At 41.9% G+C, this 20,423-nt stretch overlaps 1 protein-coding gene across 1 annotated transcript; it reads right to left on the bottom strand.

Annotated features, from left to right (window-relative positions):
• Positions 1-299: 299 nt before the first annotated feature.
• LOC110500952 lies at positions 300-11,622 on the bottom strand. Its single transcript, XM_036960858.1, has 11 exons — positions 11,094-11,622; positions 7,865-7,916; positions 7,618-7,635; positions 6,968-7,057; positions 6,657-6,758; positions 4,035-4,196; positions 3,842-3,946; positions 2,410-3,720; positions 1,835-1,960; positions 1,499-1,643; positions 300-1,379 (listed from the first exon to the last, which is right to left on the bottom strand). The coding sequence occupies exons 1-11, from the start codon at positions 11,595-11,597 to the stop codon at positions 884-886; spliced, it is 3,111 nt and encodes a 1,036-aa protein (XP_036816753.1). The 5' UTR covers positions 11,598-11,622; the 3' UTR covers positions 300-883.
• Positions 11,623-20,423: the final 8,801 nt, after the last annotated feature.

Below are 20,423 nucleotides of genomic sequence, written 5' to 3'. Positions count from 1 at the left end.
AGGTTGTGTCATGTCTTTATTGATCTGATATTCTGTTTACTGTTAATATCACTGGCCTAAATATAGATTGTGTCATGTCTTTATTAATCTGATATTCTGTTTACTAAGCCTACTTGGTACCGCTGTTTTGTTCCGTTCGCGTTGTTACAGAATTAATTTGTTTTCTATTTGTTTTGAGGTCAGGCTTTAGTGTATGTAGTGTGTTGCATTATCAAACTTTGAAAGGGAATGAGGGCTGGATTTACAGTTGATTGAATTGAGGATCAGATAGAGAATTACTGTAAAATATGAAAAGAAAACATGTTTTTTTTATTGGTAATTGTACAAAATGAATGAGAAGAAGAAAAATATTGATGAAAAATATTGTACAAAAATTATTATTTTATGACACTCAAATTCTTAAAAAATTAGAAGACTCTGCCAGGACAGTCATAGACATGTTGGCTTGTTGGGTGTTGGCTTGATGGGCGTTGGCTTGATGGGTGTTGGCTTGATGGGCGTTGGCTTGATGGGCGTTGGCTTGATGGGCGTTGGCTTAATGGCCGTTGGCTTGATGGGCGTTGGCTTGATGGGCGTTGGCTTGATGGGCGTTGGCTTGATGGGTGTTGGCTTGATGGGCGTTGGCTTGATGGGCGTTGGCTTGATGGGCGTTGGCTTGTTGGGCGTTGGCTTAATGGGCGTTGGCTTGATGGCCGTTGGCTTGATGGGCGTTGGCTTGATGGGCGTTGGCTTGATGGGTGTTGGCTTGATGGGTGTGTGCTCTGATTCTTAATAGAACCTTCTCTGCATTGGTTACATTCAAGGTGTCACTACTTGTGACTGACTGTATTCTCCTAGGCAGAATGTCTCCCACGATCATAAGATTTATTTACGATCGTAAGATTTATTTACGACCATAACATTTGACTAGACTTTTTTGATCCAAAGTAAAATAAGCCTTGCATATTTTTACATAGCTGTTGTCCCACATGTACAAAAGTTGATTTTCGGGATAATATGACAACATGGCCATAATTCCATTGGCTGATCTGAGATCCAAACTCACATTCAAAGGTTTCTCTTTCATTAAGTCAAAGGCATGTGTGACTTTTGTGTCTTTGGTGTCAGTCATATACAGAACTCCACATGCAACAAAGGCATTCCCAGCGTTTGGTACAGGATAGGACGTGCTGACCACAGACAACACAGAAAACCTCTCGTGGTTTAACTTGGCCACCATCACGGTTCCACTGATAGCTGAAGCATATATAAGCCACAGTCCGTTCTCGTCCACAGCAAACTTAAAGTACGTCTTGGAGTTGTGGAAGAGATAGGTTCGATTGTGGTAAAGAGCATTCTCAATGGCCAGTGTCTGTAATCTCCTGGTCTTCAGGTTATCCCTTGTAAAAGCAAAATATTGAGAATGGATAAAACACTTAGAATCATGTACAAGATTTTAAACAAAAATAATATCTGATAATATACGTGTTGCTTTAAACTGCAGCGAATAAACACTTACTTGACAACTTTCGAGGTTCCTGCATTGTGATAGTAAACAGACCCATTGTAGATGCTGTGGCCACAACCCTGGTAGAACTTCCTCATGTCAATAGACCTGCTGTTAGGAAATGATGCAATGCTCTTGTACTCCTGCAAGACTCGACCTGAAAGCCAAATGTAAAATCGCACACACAGTATCTTTCTGCTGGAAATGGATTCATTGTTGCAACTTATATACACTTGATGTATTGTACCAGCTGATTTATTTCTTTGGCCTTGAGTTTTCCCGATTTATAAAAACACGGTTCCTCAATATTACTGGTATTTCCTTTACGACTTGCCAAAAGCACTGTACCTGAAAAGTGTTCAGCCATCCAAATGTGGTTATCGTTCACCCGGGCTGCATCTTGCATCCAAACTCCAAATGTGGTTTCCATTTTAGTGACGTTTGGAAAGCACGTTATGGTTTTGATAATGTATTCTATGGATACGAAAGAGAAACATGGAAATTAAATAATGACAATGTTTGAAATAATTTCACTCAGCAACAGTTTCCACTAGGGGGCGCTCACGAGTAAAGGTGGAAGATCTAGTACAGTGGTACAAACTAAGCTTCCAAAACTGTGCCTTTAAATGCTGTGGTTACATTGGAGGGAACAGTGAAGACTTTAAGGCCTTCTGTTGACAAAATGCAACCAATTATGAAGAACAATAATCTACCTTCAACATCCCAACTGAACCCCCAGTGTTGCCTATGAACAAATAGTTTTGATACCAGCTTTCCAAACAGGTTCTTCTTTTGCATCCTCTGTCGGTTACATTCAAGGTGTCATTGGGGGGGAATAGGGAAGATACAGTCAATTATGAAGACAATTTTAATTCCTTCACCTTCCTAATTCAACCCCTTTATAGATTTAAATAGTTTCATACCAGTTTTCCTAAATGCTGCTTCTTCCACAATCTCAGTTATGTTCAAGGGTCCTTCTTCCACAATCTCGGTGTGAGTTGCATTCAAATGTCCTTCTTCCACAATCTCAGTTATGTTCAAAGGTCCTTCTTCCACAATCTCGGTGTGAGTTGCATTCAAAGGTCCTTCTTCCACAATCTCGGTGTGAGTTATGTTAAAATGTCCTTCTTCCACAATCTCGGTGTGAGTTGTGTTCAAATGTCCTTCTTCCACAATCTCAGTTGTGTTCAAGGGTCCTTCTTCCACAATCTCGGTTGCATTCAAAGGTCCTTCTTCCACAATCTCGATGTGAGTTGTGTTCAAATGTCCTTCTTCCACAATCTCAGTTGTGTTCAAGGGTCCTTCTTCCACAATCTCGGTTGCATTCAAAGGTCCTTCTTCCACAATCTCGGTGTGAGTTGTGTTCAAATGTCCTTCTTCCACAATCTCAGTTGTGTTCAAGGGTCCTTCTTCCACAATCTCGGTTGCATTCAAAGGTCCTTCTTCCACAATCTCGGTGTGAGTTGTGTTCAAATGTCCTTCTTCCACAATCTCAGTTGTGTTCAAATGTCCTTCTTCCACAATCTCAGTTGTGTTCAAATGTCCTTCTTCCACAATCTCGGTGTGAGTTGTGTTCAAAGGTCCTTCTTCCACAATCTCGGTGTGAGTTGCATTCAAAGGTCCTTCTTCCACAATCTCGGTGTGAGTTGCATTCAAAGGTCCTTCTTCCACAATCTCGGTGTGAGTTGCGTTCAAAGGTCCTTCTTCCACAATCTCGGTGTGAGTTGCATTCAAAGGTCCTTCTTCCACAATCTCGGTGTGAGTTGCATTCAAAGGTCCTTCTTCCACAATCTCGGTGTGAGTTGCGGTCAAAGGTCCTTCTTCCACAATCTCGGTGTGAGTTGCATTCAAAGGTCCTTCTTCCACAATCTCGGTGTGAGTTGCGGTCAAAGGTCCTTCTTCCACAATCTCGGTGTGAGTTGCATTCAAAGGTCCTTCTTCCACAATCTCGGTGTGAGTTGCATTCAAAGGTCCTTCTTCCACAATCTCGGTGTGAGTTGCGGTCAAATGTCCTTCTTCCACAATCTCGGTGTGAGTTGCGGTCAAATGTCCTTCTTCCACAATCTCGGTGTGAGTTGCGGTCAAATGTCCTTCTTCCACAATCTCGGTGTGAGTTGCATTCAAAGGTCCTTCTTCCACAATCCTTGTGTATGTCATTTGTCGGTTATTTAATTCCTCGTTCTCGGTGTCAGTTACATTCAACGTGTCATTACTTGCGGCTAGATTCGCTGACTCTAAGGGGAGAGAGATGCAACAGTGTTGTTGTTTTTTACACTGAGGAATAAACTTATGTTCATACATGGTGATTCTGAGTTGTTGTTGTTGGTGGAATCTCTGCCAGGACAGTATGCTCACCCGAAGACATGTTGGCTTGATGGATGTGTGCCCTGATGGTTCTATTAACGGTCTCTGCGTTGGTTACATTTAAGGTGTCACTGCTTGTGGCTGTATTCTCTGTACCTAAGAGTGTAGAGAAAAATGGAACAGTGTTTTACAGTGAGGATGAATGCATGTCATTGTTGGTGGAATCTCTGAACCGCATACTCACCCAGAGAGTCAGACATGTTGTCTTGATGGTAACAGGTGTTCTCTAACAACTGTGCTCTCATGGTCCTATTTCTAGAGGGTTCTGGGTCCTCTAAGGTCGCTGGGGGGCCAGGTAGACCAGGGGGACCGGCAGGGCCAGGAGGGCCCCTTGGACCCGGAGGCCCTTCAAACACAACCAGAAGAACAGGATCTGAACAAGCTTCTCAGAAAAACATTTACAGTATGTAATACAATTATGATCACTGCAAGTAAAACATCAATTGTAACTATCTGCAAAATCAGTGTTTAGTAGCTCAAATGTAGTTGAGGATGATCTAGTAAGATGAACTAGTAGGGGGATCTAGTAAGATGAACTAGCAGGGTGATCTAGTAAGATGAACTAGCAGGGTGATCTAGTAAGATGAACTAGCAGGGTGATCTAGTAAGATGAACTAGCAGGGTGAGCTAGTAAGATGAACTAGCAGGGTGATCTAGTAAGATGAACTAGCAGGGTGATCTAGTAAGATGAACTAGCAGGGTGAGCTAGTAAGATTAACTAGTAGGGGGATCTAGTAAGATGAACTAGCAGGGTGAGCTAGTAAGATGAACTAGTAGGGTGATCTAGTAAGATGAACTAGCAGGGTGAGCTAGTAAGATGAACTAGCAGGGTGATCTAGTAAGATGAACTAGCAGGGTGAGCTAGTAAGATGAACTAGCAGGGTGAGCTAGTAAGATGAACTAGCAGGGTGAGCTAGTAAGATGAACTAGCAGGGTGATCTAGTAAGATGAACTAGCAGGGTGAGCTAGTAAGATGAACTAGCAGGGTGATCTAGTAAGATGAACTAGCAGGGTGAGCTAGTAAGATGAACTAGCAGGGTGATCTAGTAAGATGAACTAGCAGGGTGAGCTAGTAAGATGAACTAGCAGGGTGAGCTAGTAAGATGAACTAGTAGGGTGAGCTAGTAAGATGAACTAGCAGGGTGAGCTAGTAAGATGAACTAGCAGGGTGAGCTAGTAAGATGAACTAGCAGGGTGAGCTAGTAAGATGAACTAGCAGGGTGAGCTAGTAAGATGAACTAGCAGGGTGAGCTAGTAAGATGAACTAGCAGGGTGAGCTAGTAAGATGAACTAGCAGGGTGAGCTAGTAAGATGAACTAGCAGGGTGATCTAGTAAGATGAACTAGCAGGGTGAGCTAGTAAGATGAACTAGCAGGGTGATCTAGTAAGATGAACTAGCAGGGTGAGCTAGTAAGATGAACTAGCAGGGTGAGCTAGTAAGATGAACTAGCAGGGTGATCTAGTAAGATGAACTAGCAGGGTGATCTAGTAAGATGAACTAGCAGGGTGATCTAGTAAGATGAACTAGTAGGGTGATCTAGTAAGATGAACTAGTAGGGTGATCTAGTAAGATGAACTAGCAGGGTGAGCTAGTAAGATGAACTAGCAGGGTGAGCTAGTAAGATGAACTAGCAGGGTGAGCTAGTAAGATGAACTAGCAGGGTGAGCTAGTAAGATGAACTAGCAGGGTGAGCTAGTAAGATGAACTAGTAGGGTGATCTAGTAAGATGAACTAGCAGGGTGAGCTAGTAAGATGAACTAGTAGGGTGATCTAGTAAGATGAACTAGTAGGGTGATCTAGTAAGATGAACTAGCAGGGTGAGCTAGTAAGATGAACTAGTAGGGTGATCTAGTAAGATGAACTAGCAGGGTGAGCTAGTAAGATGAACTAGTAGGGTGATCTAGTAAGATGAACTAGCAGGGTGAGCTAGTAAGATGAACTAGTAGGGTGATCTAGTAAGATGAACTAGCAGGGTGAGCTAGTAAGATGAACTAGTAGGGTGATCTAGTAAGATGAACTAGCAGGGTGAGCTAGTAAGATGAACTAGTAGGGTGATCTAGTAAGATGAACTAGCAGGGTGAGCTAGTAAGATGAACTAGTAGGGTGATCTAGTAGGGTGATCTAGTAGGATGAGCTAGTAGGGTGATCTAGTAAGATGAACTAGCAGGGTGAGCTAGTAAGATGAACTAGCAGGGTGAGCTAGTAAGATGAACTAGTAGGGTGATCTAGTAGGGTGATCTAGTAAGATGAACTAGTAGGGTGATCTAGTAGGGTGAGCTAGTAAGATGAACTAGCAGGGTAATCTAGTAAGATGAACTAGTAGGGTGAGCTAGTAAGATGAACTAGTAGGGTGAGCTAGTAGGGTGAGCTAGTAAGATGAACTAGTAAGATGAACTAGTAAGGGGATCTAGTAGGGTGAGCTAGTAAGATGAACTAGTCATGTGAGCTAGTAAGATGAACTAGTCATGTGAGCTAGTAAGATGAACTAGTAGGGGGCTCTAGTAAGATGAACTAGTAGGGTGATCTAGTAAGATGAACTAGTAGGGTGAGCTAGTAGGGTGAGCTAGTAGGGTGAGCTAGTAAGATGAACTAGTAGGGTGATCTAGTAAGATGAACTAGTAGGGTGATCTAGTAAGATGAACTAGTAGGGGGATCTAGTAAGATGAACTAGTAGGGTGATCTAGTAAGATTAACTAGTAGGGTATTCTAGTAAGATGAACTAGTCATGTGAGCTAGTAAGATGAACTAGTAGGGTGAGCTAGTAAGATGGATTTTTCAGAGAATGAGAACTCTACCCTCTTTTACCCTCTATGATGATGTCATTGGAGGTGTCGTCCTTCAGTCCTGGAGGTCCAGGGTCTCCCACGTCTCCTTTCACCCCAGGCTCCCCTCTCTCTCCAGGGGGACCTGGACAGGCAAGGGGTCATCATGATAGTTATGGATGGATTTTTTTTTTTTTTACTGATTTCTTTAAATTATGTAGTTTCGTTAGGTCTGTACCAGTGGAGGCTGGTGTCACTTTGAATTGGAAGATGGAATCATTGTAATGGCTGGAATATAATTAATTACAAGTACTCCAATTTAAAAAAAATCACATACCACCAACAGTGTCTGACCTTTTTTCCCTCGTCTCCCTGCAGGTCCAGGTGGTCCTGATATGCCTTCTGTAGCATTGACTCCTGGCTTCCCATCCACACCTGGAGTGCCTTGAACAGATACCATCCTGTATGATCATCGATAACTACATGTATGACTAGATGCATTTAAAAACATTTTTTTTTTTTTTAGAACATTGGGCCAATAACCGAAAGGTTGCTGGATCAAATCCCCGAGCTGACATGGTACAAAATCTATCGTTTTGCCCCCTGAGCAAGTTAGTTAACCCGCTGTTCCCCGGGCCCTGAACAAGGCAGTTAACCCACTGTTCCCCGGGGCGCCGAAGACGTAGATGTCGATTAAGGCAGCCCCCCCCCCTTCACCTCTGATTCAGAGGGGGTTTGGGTTAAATGCAGAAGACACATTTCAGTTGAAGGCTTTCAGTTGGACAACTGACTAGGTATCCCCCTTTCCCTTTACAACTGACTAGGTATCCCCCCTTTCCCTTTACAACTGACTAGGTATCCCCCTTTCCCCTTTACAACTGACTAGGTATCCCCCCTTTCCCCTTTACAACTGACTAGGTATCCCCCCTTTACAACTGACTAGGTATCCCCCTTTCCCCTTTTGTCATGCTTTGATTGATGCAAAGTGTTCTTGATTGATTTACCTGGAGGTCCTGGTGAGCCTGTAATGTAGGATGGAATGAATGGTTAGGAATGTACCTTTTTGTGTTCATGTCCTTTTCATTGTGCAATAGGCAACATACAGCGTTTCAATGAGGCACTGTCTGTATTAAGGCTGTTGCTAATGTTTTTTTTATTTTAATAATTGTAGTTTTCAAAAAAAAAAACGAATGTGTTTTTCTTACCTGTCTGTGTACCCTAGATATTAGAAGAGCTATTTCAACAACACACCTGTTAAACACATGTCTTTTGTGCTGTTACATAGTTCCAACAGGACCTTGATCTGAAAGACACAAGTGAAGGGAAACGGGTGACAATAACAGCAACTTAAAGGACACTACAGCTTGGATCTTTCATTTAAAGACCCTTGCTCCCTTCGGTCTCAACGTAGTCTTTGATCTTTATTTTTTATTTCACCTTTATTTAACCAGGTAGGCTAGTTGAGAACACCTTTATTTAACCAGGTAGGCTAGTTGAGAACACCTTTATTTAACCAGGTAGGCTAGTTGAGAACACGTTCTCATTTACAACTGCGACCTGGCCAAGATGAAGCACAGCAGTGTGAATAGACAACACAGAGTTACACATGGAATAAACAATTAACAAGTCCATAACACAGTATAATTTTTTATTTTTATTCATTTAAAAAAAGAGTCTATATACATTGTGTGCAAAAGGCATGAGGAGGTAGGCGAATAATTACAATTTAGCAGATTAACACTGGAGTGATAAATGATCAGATGGTCATGTACAGGTAGAGATACTGGTGTGCAAAAGAGCAGAAAAGTAAATAAATATAAACAGTATGGGGATGAGGTAGGTAAAAATGGGTGGGCTATTTACCGATAGACTATGTACAGCTGCAGCGATCGGTTAGGTGCTCAGATAGCAGATGTTTGAAGTTGGTGAGGGAGATAAAAGTCTCCAACTTCAACGATTTTTGCAATTCGTTCCAGATCTGAAGACATTCTTGTGATTATTGTGATTTTGTAAATGTTTTGTAGGCTTTACGTAGCGAAATTGTATCTATGATCGTACGCTATCCATTTATGTTTATTTGTATGCTATTTTAATATATGAGATCTAACCAATGATATCAGGCCACCCCCGGCCATGATTACAGACACCTGCGAGTGTCTTTTGACACGATATGAATGAGTCACCCCACAGTGTTTGTCATTACACCCTGATGAAGACAGCTGGTCTGTCGAAACGTTGGACATACATATTTTTGTTGCATCTGAGCTCCTAGAGCGTGCGGCTCTCGTTTATATTTCTAAGTGGTCCACTCCGCCAGCCTAAATAGGCGTGCGTTTCTTTCGCCTCTAGATCAATAACAGCAACTTAACCGTTAGCTCCAGTTTAGAGAAACTAGATGAATCATGCATCTAAAAATACAACCAGTTGTTTCTTCTTTCTTTCCACTGTTCAGTGGGGGTTTGATGTTCATTTCCTGTGTCACTCAGGAAGTGTGCCATTTCTCCAGCCAAGTGGGTCCCTTTGTGGTTCTAGCCCAGAGGATAGGATGAGTTTGGTAGAGTACCAAATGGAACCCTATTCCCTATATAGTGCACTACTTTAGACCAGAGCCCTATAGAACCCTATTCCCTATATATAGTGCACTACTTTAGACCAGAGCCCTATAGAACCCTATTCCCTATATAATGCACTACTTTAGATCTGGGCCTTATAGAACCCTATTCCCTATATAGTGCACTACTTTAGACCAGAGCCCTATAGAACCCTATTCCCTATATAGTGCACTACTTTAGACCAGAGCCCTATAGAACCCTATTCCCTATATAGTGCACTACTTTAGACCAGGGCCCTATAGAACCCTATTCCCTATATAGTGCACTACTTTAGACCAGAGCCCTATAGAACCCTATTCATAGTGCACTACTTTAGACCAGAGCCTTATAGAACCCTATTCCCTATATATAGTGCACTACTTTAGACCAGAGCCCTATAGAACCCTATTCCCTATATAGTGCACTACTTTAGACCAGAGCCCTATAGAACCCTATTCCCTATATATAGTGCACTACTTTAGACAAGGGCCCTATAGAACCCTATTCCCTATATATAATGCACTACCTTAGACCAGAGCCCTATAGAACCCTATTCCCTATATAGTGCACTACTTTAGACCAGGGCCCTATAGAACCCTATTCCCTATATAGTGCACTACTTTAGACCAGAGCCCTATAGAACCCTATTCCCTATATAGTGCACTACTTTAGACCAGAGCCCTATAGAACCCTATTCCCTATATATAGTGCACTACTTTAGACAAGGGCCCTATAGAACCCTATTCCCTATATATAGTGCACTACTTTAGATCACAGACCTATAGAACCCTATTCCCTATATAGTGCACTACTTTAGACCAGGGTCCTATATAACCTTTTCTAAAAGTAGTGCACTATACAGGGAATAGGATATATTTCAGACGCATGCTCAGTTTTCCTCCTCTTAATCATATATCCACAGACTTCCAACGAGATGATTCCTGGCACGGGAAGGACATTTCTGCTAATCCCAGAAGACTGAAAAGAGGAAATGACTCTGAACATATGGAGAGTGAGAATACTAAACTATTCCAGATTGAATCTTCCTTCCTCGAAACAAACTCTACAGTAACTTAACGTTGTGTAATCATAAATGATGATCTACATGCATAAGAAAAAAAAACTTGTGAAAGTCCCAGCTGGTCTTGTCTTAAACTGTAACAGAGTCTTGTTCCAGTTTATACTCTACATACCACATAACTGATGGTATGATCCAATGTGGCTCAGCACTTGCAACACCAGGGTCTTTGTTGGGTTCAATTCCCACCGCGGGGGATCAGTACGAGAAAGTAGTATGAAAATATATCCAGTCACTAAATTACAAAAATAACCTACAATAACTATCTAACTGGGGCGGCAGGTAGTCTAGTGGTTAGAGTGGAAGGGGAGGCAGGTAGCCTAGTGGTTAGAGTGAAAGGGGCGGTAGGGTAGCCTAGTGGTTAGAGTGGAGGGGCGGCAGGTAGCCTAGTGGTTAGAGTGAAAGGGGCGGCAGGGTAGCCTAGTGGTTAGAGTGGAGGGACGGCAGGTAGCCTAGTGGTTAGAGTGAAGGGGCGGCAGGTAGCCTAGTGGTTAGAGTGGAGGGACGGTAGGTAGCCTAGTGGTTAGAGTGGAGGGGCGGCAGGTAGCCTAGTGGTTGGACTAGTAACCGAAAAGTTGCAAGATCGAATCCCCCGAGCTGACAAGGTACAAATATGTCGTTCTGCCCCCTGAACAAGGCAGTTAACCCACTGTTCCTAGGCCGTCATTGTAAATAAGAATTTGTTCTTAACTGACTTGCCTAGTTAAATAAAGGTAAAAAATAAATCAAAAATAACCTACTACAACTCACTTAGTAGACACATAACATACTGTCTCTAATTCATGTAGTAAATATTTCTGAGGATTCTTACCGGGACCATAGAGTATGTCATCATTATCATCATGTCCCTGTCGTCACGTTTCTGCTGTCGCTTCGTCTGGTGTTTCCCAGCCTGGCTCCTCTTATTGCGGGGTCGGCCATGCTGCAGCTCCCTTTCTGCCTCCTCTCTGCCTGGGTCTTCCCTGCTCGTCCTGTGGGGTGATGTCTGCAACCCTGATTCCTCTGAGAGCACCTGCAACCTATCAGTCTCCTCTCCAGGGTCCATGCTGGTCCTGTGGGAAGCTTCCTCTCCAGGGTCCCCGCTGGCCCGGAGGGATACTGCTGCAGAATGATGCAGCACGGCGCCAGAAGTCTCTGAGAGCACCTGGAGCTGTAGATCCAACCGGGCCAGGTGGGCTGACAGGTGCATGTGTTGCACCAGAAGGAACACCAAGCCTGCAGAGCTCAGGACCGTAAGAGCACAAGTCCCCAACAAGAAAACTCGTAACATCCCTGGGAGTCCCAGACAACCACCTCCACCTCCCTCCCTCATCATCCTACTTCCTGTCCTGAGTCCTGACAATCCCCCCCCCCCCCCCCCCCAATAAAAAAAAAAAAGTGAAATATGCTACCAGCAAGCTTTTTAGTTCACTGTTTCCTCTCCAGATGTGTTCCACTAGTCCCTACTAACACACACAACACGGTGATCTAGGCGCATACATCCGATACGCATACACAGAACTCAGTGATCTAGACGCTGGATCTTACATCCACCGAGGCACAAACATTCCACGTTACAGACAGTTGTATGCTATTTCTAGGTAACAAACGAGAGACAGTTCTGTAATTCTATTGGAAGAAATCCGAAGAAAAGTTGTAGTAAAGCTGTCCGAAGGCACAGAACAACTTGTCTTTTCTTTTCTGAATGTCAAGCGAGATTTCATTGCGCAACTCTGGAAACTTCTGGAGAACAGCTTCGCGTCCAATGTCTTTTGACTCGATTTATCATCCGCAGCAGTGACCATATATAGGACATGACATGGATTCAGCTGCATAGGGACTTTTCCTTTTATCAATCTAATTTCACATTCTTATTGTGGTGTTTTTTGGGAGGGGTTGATTTATTGCCAAGTGCATGCTGCTTGAAAATCAAAAAAATTGCTAAAAGTTTTTCAAGATAATTCTGAACAAGGAAAGCATTCTTTAAGTGAACAAGTGAGACTTGAACTGAGCCCATTGAATGATGAGCACATAGACCAGTACGCTCTGTTATAAGACTTTCTTTGTTTCTGAAAGGCTGAAAGCACCATGTTAACATCCTTACATACAGTAATATCCATAATTGTACTGGCACGTCATTTCCACATAATTATTTTCCTGTAGCACCAATCCACAATGGCACAGAGTAGGAGTGTTGATATCAGTTCCCTTTCTGTCGGTCACTCAGTATAACATACAGTGATATCAGTTCTCTCTCTGTCGGTCACTCAGTATAACATACAGTGATATCAGTTCCCTTTCTGTCGGTCACTCAGTATAACATACAGTGATATCAGTTCTCTGTCGGTCACTCGGTATAACATACAGTGATATCAGTTCCCCTTTCTGTCGGTCACTAAGTGTAACATACAGTGATATTAGTTCCCTTTCTGTCGGTCACTCAGTATAACATATGTAACGGATGTGAAACGGCTAGCTTAGTTAGCGGTGCGCGCTAAATAGCGTTTCAATCGGTGACGTCACTCTGAGACCTTGAAGTAGTGGTTCCCCCTTTGCTCTGCAAGGGCCGTGGCTTTTGTGGAGCGATGGGTAACGATGCTTCGTGGGTGACTGTTGTTGATGTGTGCAGAGGTTCGCGCCCGGGTATGGGCGAGGGGGCGGTCTAAAGTTATACAGTGACATCAGTTCCCTTTCTGTCGGTCACTCAGTATTACAAAAGAGGGCCTTCAGAAAGTATTCACGACTCTTGGCTTTTTCCACATTTAGTGTTACAGCCTGAATTTACATTTGATTAAATTGATATTTTGTCACACACAATAATGTCAAATTGGAATTATGTTTTTAATTTTGTTTTACAAATGAATTACAAATGAAAAGTTCAAATGTCTTGGGAGTCAACAACCTTTTGCAAGACTAATTTTCAAATAATAATAATAATTATTTATTTCACCTTTATTTAACCAGGTAGGCCAGCTGAGAACAAGTTCTCATTTACAACTGTGACCTGGACCAAGATAAAGCAAAGCAGTGCGACACAAACAACAACACAGAGTTACACATGGAATAAACAAGCGTTCAGTCAATAACACAATAGAAAAAAAAGGTCTATATACAGTGTGTGCAAATGGCGTGAGGAGGTTAGACAATAAATAGGCCATTGTAGCAAAGTAATTACAATTTAGCAAATGAACACTGGAGTAATAGATGAGCAGATGATAATGTTCAGGTAGAAATACTGGTGTGCAAAAGAGCAGAAAAGTAAATAAAAACAATATGGGGATGAGGTAGGTAGATTGGGTAGGCTATTTACAGATGGACTATGTACAGCAAGTTCAGGAATAAAAAATATGCTTAACAAGTCTCATAATAGGTTGTGGCAAAGAAATTAACTTCATGTCCAGAATACAAGCATCATGTTTGGGGAAAATCCAACGCAACACATCACTGAGTACCACTCTTCATATTTTCAAGCATGATGGTGGCTGAATCATGTTATGAGTATGCTTGTCATCGGCAAAGACTAAGGAGTTTTTCAGGATAAAAATAAATGGAATGGAGCTAAGCACAAAATCTCAAGAGGAAAATCTGGTTCAGTCTGCTTTCCAACAGACACCGGGATACAAATTCACCTTTCAGCAGGACAAATTCACCTTTCAGCAGGACAATAACCTAAAACACAAGGCCAAATCTACAGTGTAGTTGCTTAGCAAGATGTCATTGAATGTTCCTGAGTGGTTTATTTTTTTTCAGTATACAGTACCAGTCAAAAATTTGGACACCTACTCATTCAAGGGTTTTTCTTGATTTTCACAATTTTCTACATTGTAGAATAATAGTGAAGACATAAAAACTATGAAATAACACATATGGAATCATGTAGTAACCAAAAAAGTGTTAAACAAATCAAAATATATTTTAGATTCGTTCAAAGTAGCCACTCGTCGCCTTGACGACAGCTTTGCACACTCTTGGCATTCTCTCAACCAGCTTCATGAGGAATGCTTTTGCAACAGTCTTGAAGGAGTTCCCACATATGCTGAGCACTTGTTGGCTACTTTTTCTTCACTCTGCGGTCCAACTCATCCCAAACCATCTCAATTGGGTTGAGGTCGGGTGATTGTGGAGGCCAGGTCATCTGATGCAGCACTCCATCACTCTCCTTCTTGGTCAAATAGCCCTTACACAGCCTGGAGGTGTGTTTTGGGTCATTGTCCTGTTGAAAAACAAATGATAGTCCCATTAAGCGCAAACCAGATGGGATGGTGTATCGCTGCAGAATGCTGTGGAAGCCATGCTGGTTGTGTGCCTTGAATTCTAAATAAATCACTGGCAGTGTCACCAGCAAAGCACACCATCAAACCTCCTCCATGCTTCACGGTGGGAACCACACATGCAGAGATCATCCGTTCACCTACTCTGCATCTCACAGAGACACGGCGGTTGGAGCCAAGAATATCAAATTTGGAGTCATCAGACCAAAGGACAATTTTCCACCGGTCTAATGTCCATTGCTCGTGTTTCTTGGCCCGAACAAGTCTCTTATTATTATTATTGGTGTCCTTTAGAAGTGGTTTATTTGCAGAAATTCGACCATGAAGGCCTGAAAAACCCTTGAATGAGTAGGTGTGTCCAAACGTTTGACTGGTACTGTATATAGCTTGTAGTCTAGAAATTAGCATGTGTCGTGTGAGTTTAAAGTTTTTTTTGGGAAGCTATTTTTCTCCACAAAAAATGCACCTTTATAACAAAGGACTGTAATGCCTCTATCATCTACTATTCCTAATGTTATTGTTTACCTTTGCACTGGAAAATGTTGCCTTTGATAAACATTCCATGCCATTCTACACTTTATATGACCGGAGAAATGAGCTGAATCTGTTTTAATACGATGGTAGCCTAGGCCTGCTCTCCTGACACTGACAACAGATCAATAAAATAAACAACCTTGTCTTGACTGTAACCATGTAATCTAGGTTTATGAAAAAGAGGTCCTGGCTAAAAGGGATCCAGCTATTGTCAAAAGTATTATGGGGGGGGGGGGTGGTTAGCTAATCCATAGCCTTTTCATAAGCTTAACCTGATTCTCATAACCTGCCGCCTAAATCTGCTACGGAATGTCAAATATGACGTTAGTTCGACCAAAGCTGGATCCATGACCATAAAAAGAGGAGACACAAATTGTACAATATGACATCCATATAACTGGGAGGACGTTATTGTCGGAAATAACTCCAGTGGTTATCATATAGAACACAATGATATTTATTGCCTTTACCTCCTTACTCCATTTGCACACACTGTGTGTAGATTTTTCTCTATTGTGTTATTGACTGTATGTTTTGTTTTACTCCATGTGTAACTCTGTGTTGTTGTTTGTGTCGCACTGCTTTGCTTTATCTTGGCCAGGTCGCATTTGTAAATGAGAACTTGTTCTCAACTAGCCTACCTGGTTAAATAAAGGTGTTCTCAACTATTCTACCTGGTTAAATAAAGGTGTTCTCAACTAGCCTACCTGGTTAAATAAAGGTGTTCTCAACTAGCCTACCTGGTTAAATAAAGGTGTTCTCAACTAGCCTACCTGGTTAAATAAAGGTGTTCTCAACTAGCCTACCTGGTTAAATAAAGGTGTTCTCAACTAGCCTACCTGGTTAAATAAAGGTGTTCTCAACTAGCCTACCTGGTTAAATAAAGGTGTTCTCAACTAGCCTACCTGGTTAAATAAAGGTGTTCTCAACTAGCCTACCTGGTTAAATAAAGGTGTTCTCAACTAGCCTACCTGGTTAAATAAAGGTGTTCTCAACTAGCCTACCTGGTTAAATAAAGGTGTTCTCAACTAGCCTACCTGGTTAAATAAAGGTGTTCTCAACTAGCCTACCTGGTTAAATAAAGGTGTTCTCAACTAGCCTACCTGGTTAAATAAAGGTGTTCTCAACTAGTCTACCTGGTTAAATAAAGGTGTTCTCAACTAGCCTACCTGGTTAAATAAAGGTGTTCTCAACTAGTCTACCTGGTTAAATAAAGGTGTTCTCAACTAGCCTACCTGGTTAAATAAAGGTGTTCTCAACTAGCCTACCTGGTTAAATAAAGGTGTTCTCAACTAGCCTACCTGGTTAAATAAAGGTGTTCTCAACTAGCCTACCTGGTTAAATAAAGGTGTTCTCAACTAGCCTACCTGGTTGAATAAAGGTGTTCTCAACTAGCCTACCTGGTTAAATAAAGGTGTTCTCAACTAGCCTACCTGGTTAAATAAAGGTGTTCTCAACTAGCCTACCTGGTTAAATAAAGGTGTTCTCAACTGGCCTACCTGGTTAAATAAAGGTGTTCTCAACTAGCCTACCTGGTTAAATAAAGGTGTTCTCAACTAGCCTACCTGGTTAAATAAAGGTGTTCTCAACTAGCCTACCTGGTTAAATAAAGGTGTTCTCAACTAGTCTACCTGGTTAAATAAAGGTGTTCTCAACTAGTCTACCTGGTTAAATAAAGGTGTTCTCAACTAGCCTACCTGGTTAAATAAAGGTGTTCTCAACTAGCCTACCTGGTTAAATAAAGGTGTTCTCAACTAGCCTACCTGGTTAAATAAAGGTGTTCTCAACTGGCCTACCTGGTTAAATAAAGGTGTTCTCAACTAGCCTACCTGGTTAAATAAAGGTGTTCTCAACTAGCCTACCTGGTTAAATAAAGGTGTTCTCAACTAGCCTACCTGGTTAAATAAAGGTGTTCTCAACTAGTCTACCTGGTTAAATAAAGGTGTTCTCAACTAGTCTACCTGGTTAAATAAAGGTGTTCTCAACTAGCCTACCTGGTTAAATAAAGGTGTTCTCAACTAGCCTACCTGGTTAAATAAAGGTGTTCTCAACTAGCCTACCTGGTTAAATAAAGGTGTTCTCAACTGGCCTACCTGGTTAAATAAAGGTGTTCTCAACTAGCCCACCTGGTTAAATAAAGGTGAAATAAATCCAATTCAAATACATATCAAACTGGTAAAGCTGTTTCTGACTTTGTGGCTGTGTTATCTAGTGGAAATCGCACCTTACTAATCGCACTGGTTACTAAAATTCTACACTGTTTGCACAATTTCAGTTTGTGAGAAAACAAGCACTGAATAGTGTAGGGAATCATTGTATCTAAATCGCCACCAAAATATCTCTATAGCTGTTTGAAGCTAGTGGAACAAAACAGCTTTCCCAGTTTGACAACAGATGTCACGCAGGCGGCAGAAATCAGTAGGCGAATATCACAGAGATTGCCAATCTCGCCTCTTGCTGTAACACTGTGAAAACACTTATCATTCCACTATTAGCGCCAGCTATGTTATCAACAAAATATGGGTTTTCATCCAAATAGGTGACAGATTTTCATGCGAATATTCTTCAAACCTGCATAAAAACAATATGCGTATTTTCCCACCAGAGATGTTCCATCAAATGGACTTGTTGTAGACAGAGTAACGTTAGCCGAGCAGAGTGGGGAGTGGCGCGTGCCCAAAGGCTGGAGCGTCGGTCTTCTCGCCTGCTCCAGTAGCGCTCACTTCACGAGCTCAGGGCATGCCCGGCCCAGCATGCATCTGTAGTCTACTTGTGTACTGCTATAGCCCTTTTACTTTAGCTACTGTCTTGGAGTTCGCTTTACATGTTTACTGATAAAAACACAATGGTGCAAAATCAAGGTGACTTACAAAGATGGAGTGTGGTGATGTAATGTCCACAACTAAAGAATCATTGTGGAATCTGAAAAGACACGTATCCTGAAAGCATGATGGTATACTTACTATGTGCATATGCTAAAAGAAAGGAACGAGGTGGGTAGATAACTACGTGTGTCATTGTAGCAAAGTATTTAAAAAAAGATAGCATCTGCTTTCAAAAGTTTTGTTCAATTTTGTTCTATTATCCATACAATAGGCCTGCCATTTTGATTGGGTCATTTTGCCTAAAAACCTTAGAGGGAGAAAAAAAGCTCTGCATCTCTGGCCAGCCTGGCAAGAGAGGCCTAAAGGGTGTTGAGCATCCCCAGTGGCTCTGCATCTCTGGCCAGCCTGGCAAGAGAGGCCTAAAGGGTGTTGCGCATCCCCAGTGGCTCTGCATCTCTGGCCAGCCTGGCAAGAGAGGCCTAAAGGGTGTTGAGCATCCCCAGTGGCTCTGCACGTCTGGAGAGGATATTCTTCACTGCTGTCCGGCTCTCCAGGAACCATCATATGAGCCTGAAGCCCCAGACTGGCCAAACTGCGGTTAATAAAATTAACTCAAAAGGCACTGTAGACTGAGCCAAACTGGTGTTTCTACCAGTTTCTAAAAATGAATTCAAAGGCACTGTAGACTGAGCCTAATAAGGCATTTTTAATTGAATTTGTATTTAATTCTAAGTAAGTCACAGTCACATGCGAAAGTTATAGACTATAATAATGATTCAATACAGCGAAGGGTTGTTTAAATGCTGAGCGCTTTATGTCCCTACGGGCCTATTGTGTCGCACTCGCAAATTATTCACAATGTATTTCTTTGTAGGCTATAGCTTTGAAATAATACTGCCTAAATAATTCATTTTCGTTCCTTCTTAGTCTCCCTGTCTGGCGCCTGACCTATTTAGTGTTTATATGCTGTTTAATATGACATGTAGCCTATTTGATATGAGCGCTTCTTACATTCACCATTTCATGTTTATAAAAAAATACTTTTCAAATCATGTGGTTCGGTTGCAATACTTCAAAACCAAACGTCCAGGTAGTCACAAAAATAAAGGGTGTTGGTTAAATTGTGATTTTAATGAATGGAGCGAATTTGGAGAGGCTGTTGTTTTCCTGCTGTTGTTTTCCTGTGAGCACAGAGCGGTTTTTAGCGGAGTCCTGAGAAAGTATGTGGAGTGCCCTGAGCAGCAGTGCTCCGTGAGTGATGAGCGTGATTTCCGACCGCTCAACTCCGCTCATATACTCTGGTTGCTAATAAAAGGCTGTGCGTGACGACGTGGTACACATACAAAATACCTTTTGCGTTTAAATTCCCATGTATTTATTTCAAAAAATGCAAGTTAAATGGGTTTCCATCACATTAAACTATACTGATGGTTTTCTCACAAAGAATGTTGAGTTATGTAGCTAGTGTGCCCTCTAGTGTGCCCTCTCTGGTAATTGGCACTTTAGCTCGAGCCATCCGCTTGAAGATACAGTGTGGGCAGATAGACGGCTGGCTATACGTTGGCTGGAGCACACGTATAGCCGACGTGAGATTATTGACACGAGCGATTGTTTTTATTTATCAAGTGGCAGCCTGATCATGTCACCAGAATTTCTTCATGGTACTCTGCTATATAGTTTTTTTCAGTAACCACGGATAATTCCAAATTAACTGCGGTTTAATTTTTCGTCGAGAAACACATTAAGCAGTTGTAGTTAAATACATGTTGTAGAGCAAATGGATAGAAGGTGGGAGAAATGATTGTTATTATCTACCTATGCTTTCTTGATCATATAGTCAACTAGATTGAATACACATACGGACAATTTTTACCATTGAAATACCGCGAGAGTTTGGATTTATTCCGCGTTCAAAATAACTGGGAATGTTAGCTAAAAAAATACGGTATCCAGACAGTATTAGGGCTGCAGAGTCTCTATCCTTAAGGCACAGCCCAAGACCATGCTGTTCATAAAAGCTGTGAAGGACCGCTGCTAATTCTGTTCCCCTGTCGACCGGATCGGACGACACCTGTTCTGTGTTTTGGATCATTTGTATTCATTTATATTTTTTGGACCTTGGGTGTTGAGAAAAATGCTTTACAAATTAAATGTATTATTATTATATTCCCTCGGCGATGACAGAAAATAGACTTTTAACCATAGACTTGGTTTTCTCATTCATCTGTGACGACATCTAGCTAGTATGCTGCGTTCAAAACAACTGTGAACTCGAAAGCCCCGAATTCAGTGTATTCAAGACAAGTGGGAGCTCGGAAAAAAAACAAGCGCCGACTGGGAAAAATCGTTAATACACATTTTTTTCCCCCATACATATTTTAATAGGCTACAGCAGTGGAGGCTGCTGAGGGGAGAATGGCTCATAATAATGCCTGGAATGGAGTATAATGGAATGGAATGTTATCAAACCCATGAAAACCCTGTTTTTGATGCCACTCCATTGACTCCATTCCAGCCATTATTATGAGCTGT

The sequence above is a fragment of the Oncorhynchus mykiss genome, chromosome 2 (genome assembly GCF_013265735.2).
Source record: "Oncorhynchus mykiss isolate Arlee chromosome 2, USDA_OmykA_1.1, whole genome shotgun sequence".
Classification (NCBI taxonomy): Eukaryota; Metazoa; Chordata; class Actinopteri; order Salmoniformes; family Salmonidae; genus Oncorhynchus; species Oncorhynchus mykiss.
This window is presented reverse-complemented; position numbering and strand designations above follow the sequence as displayed.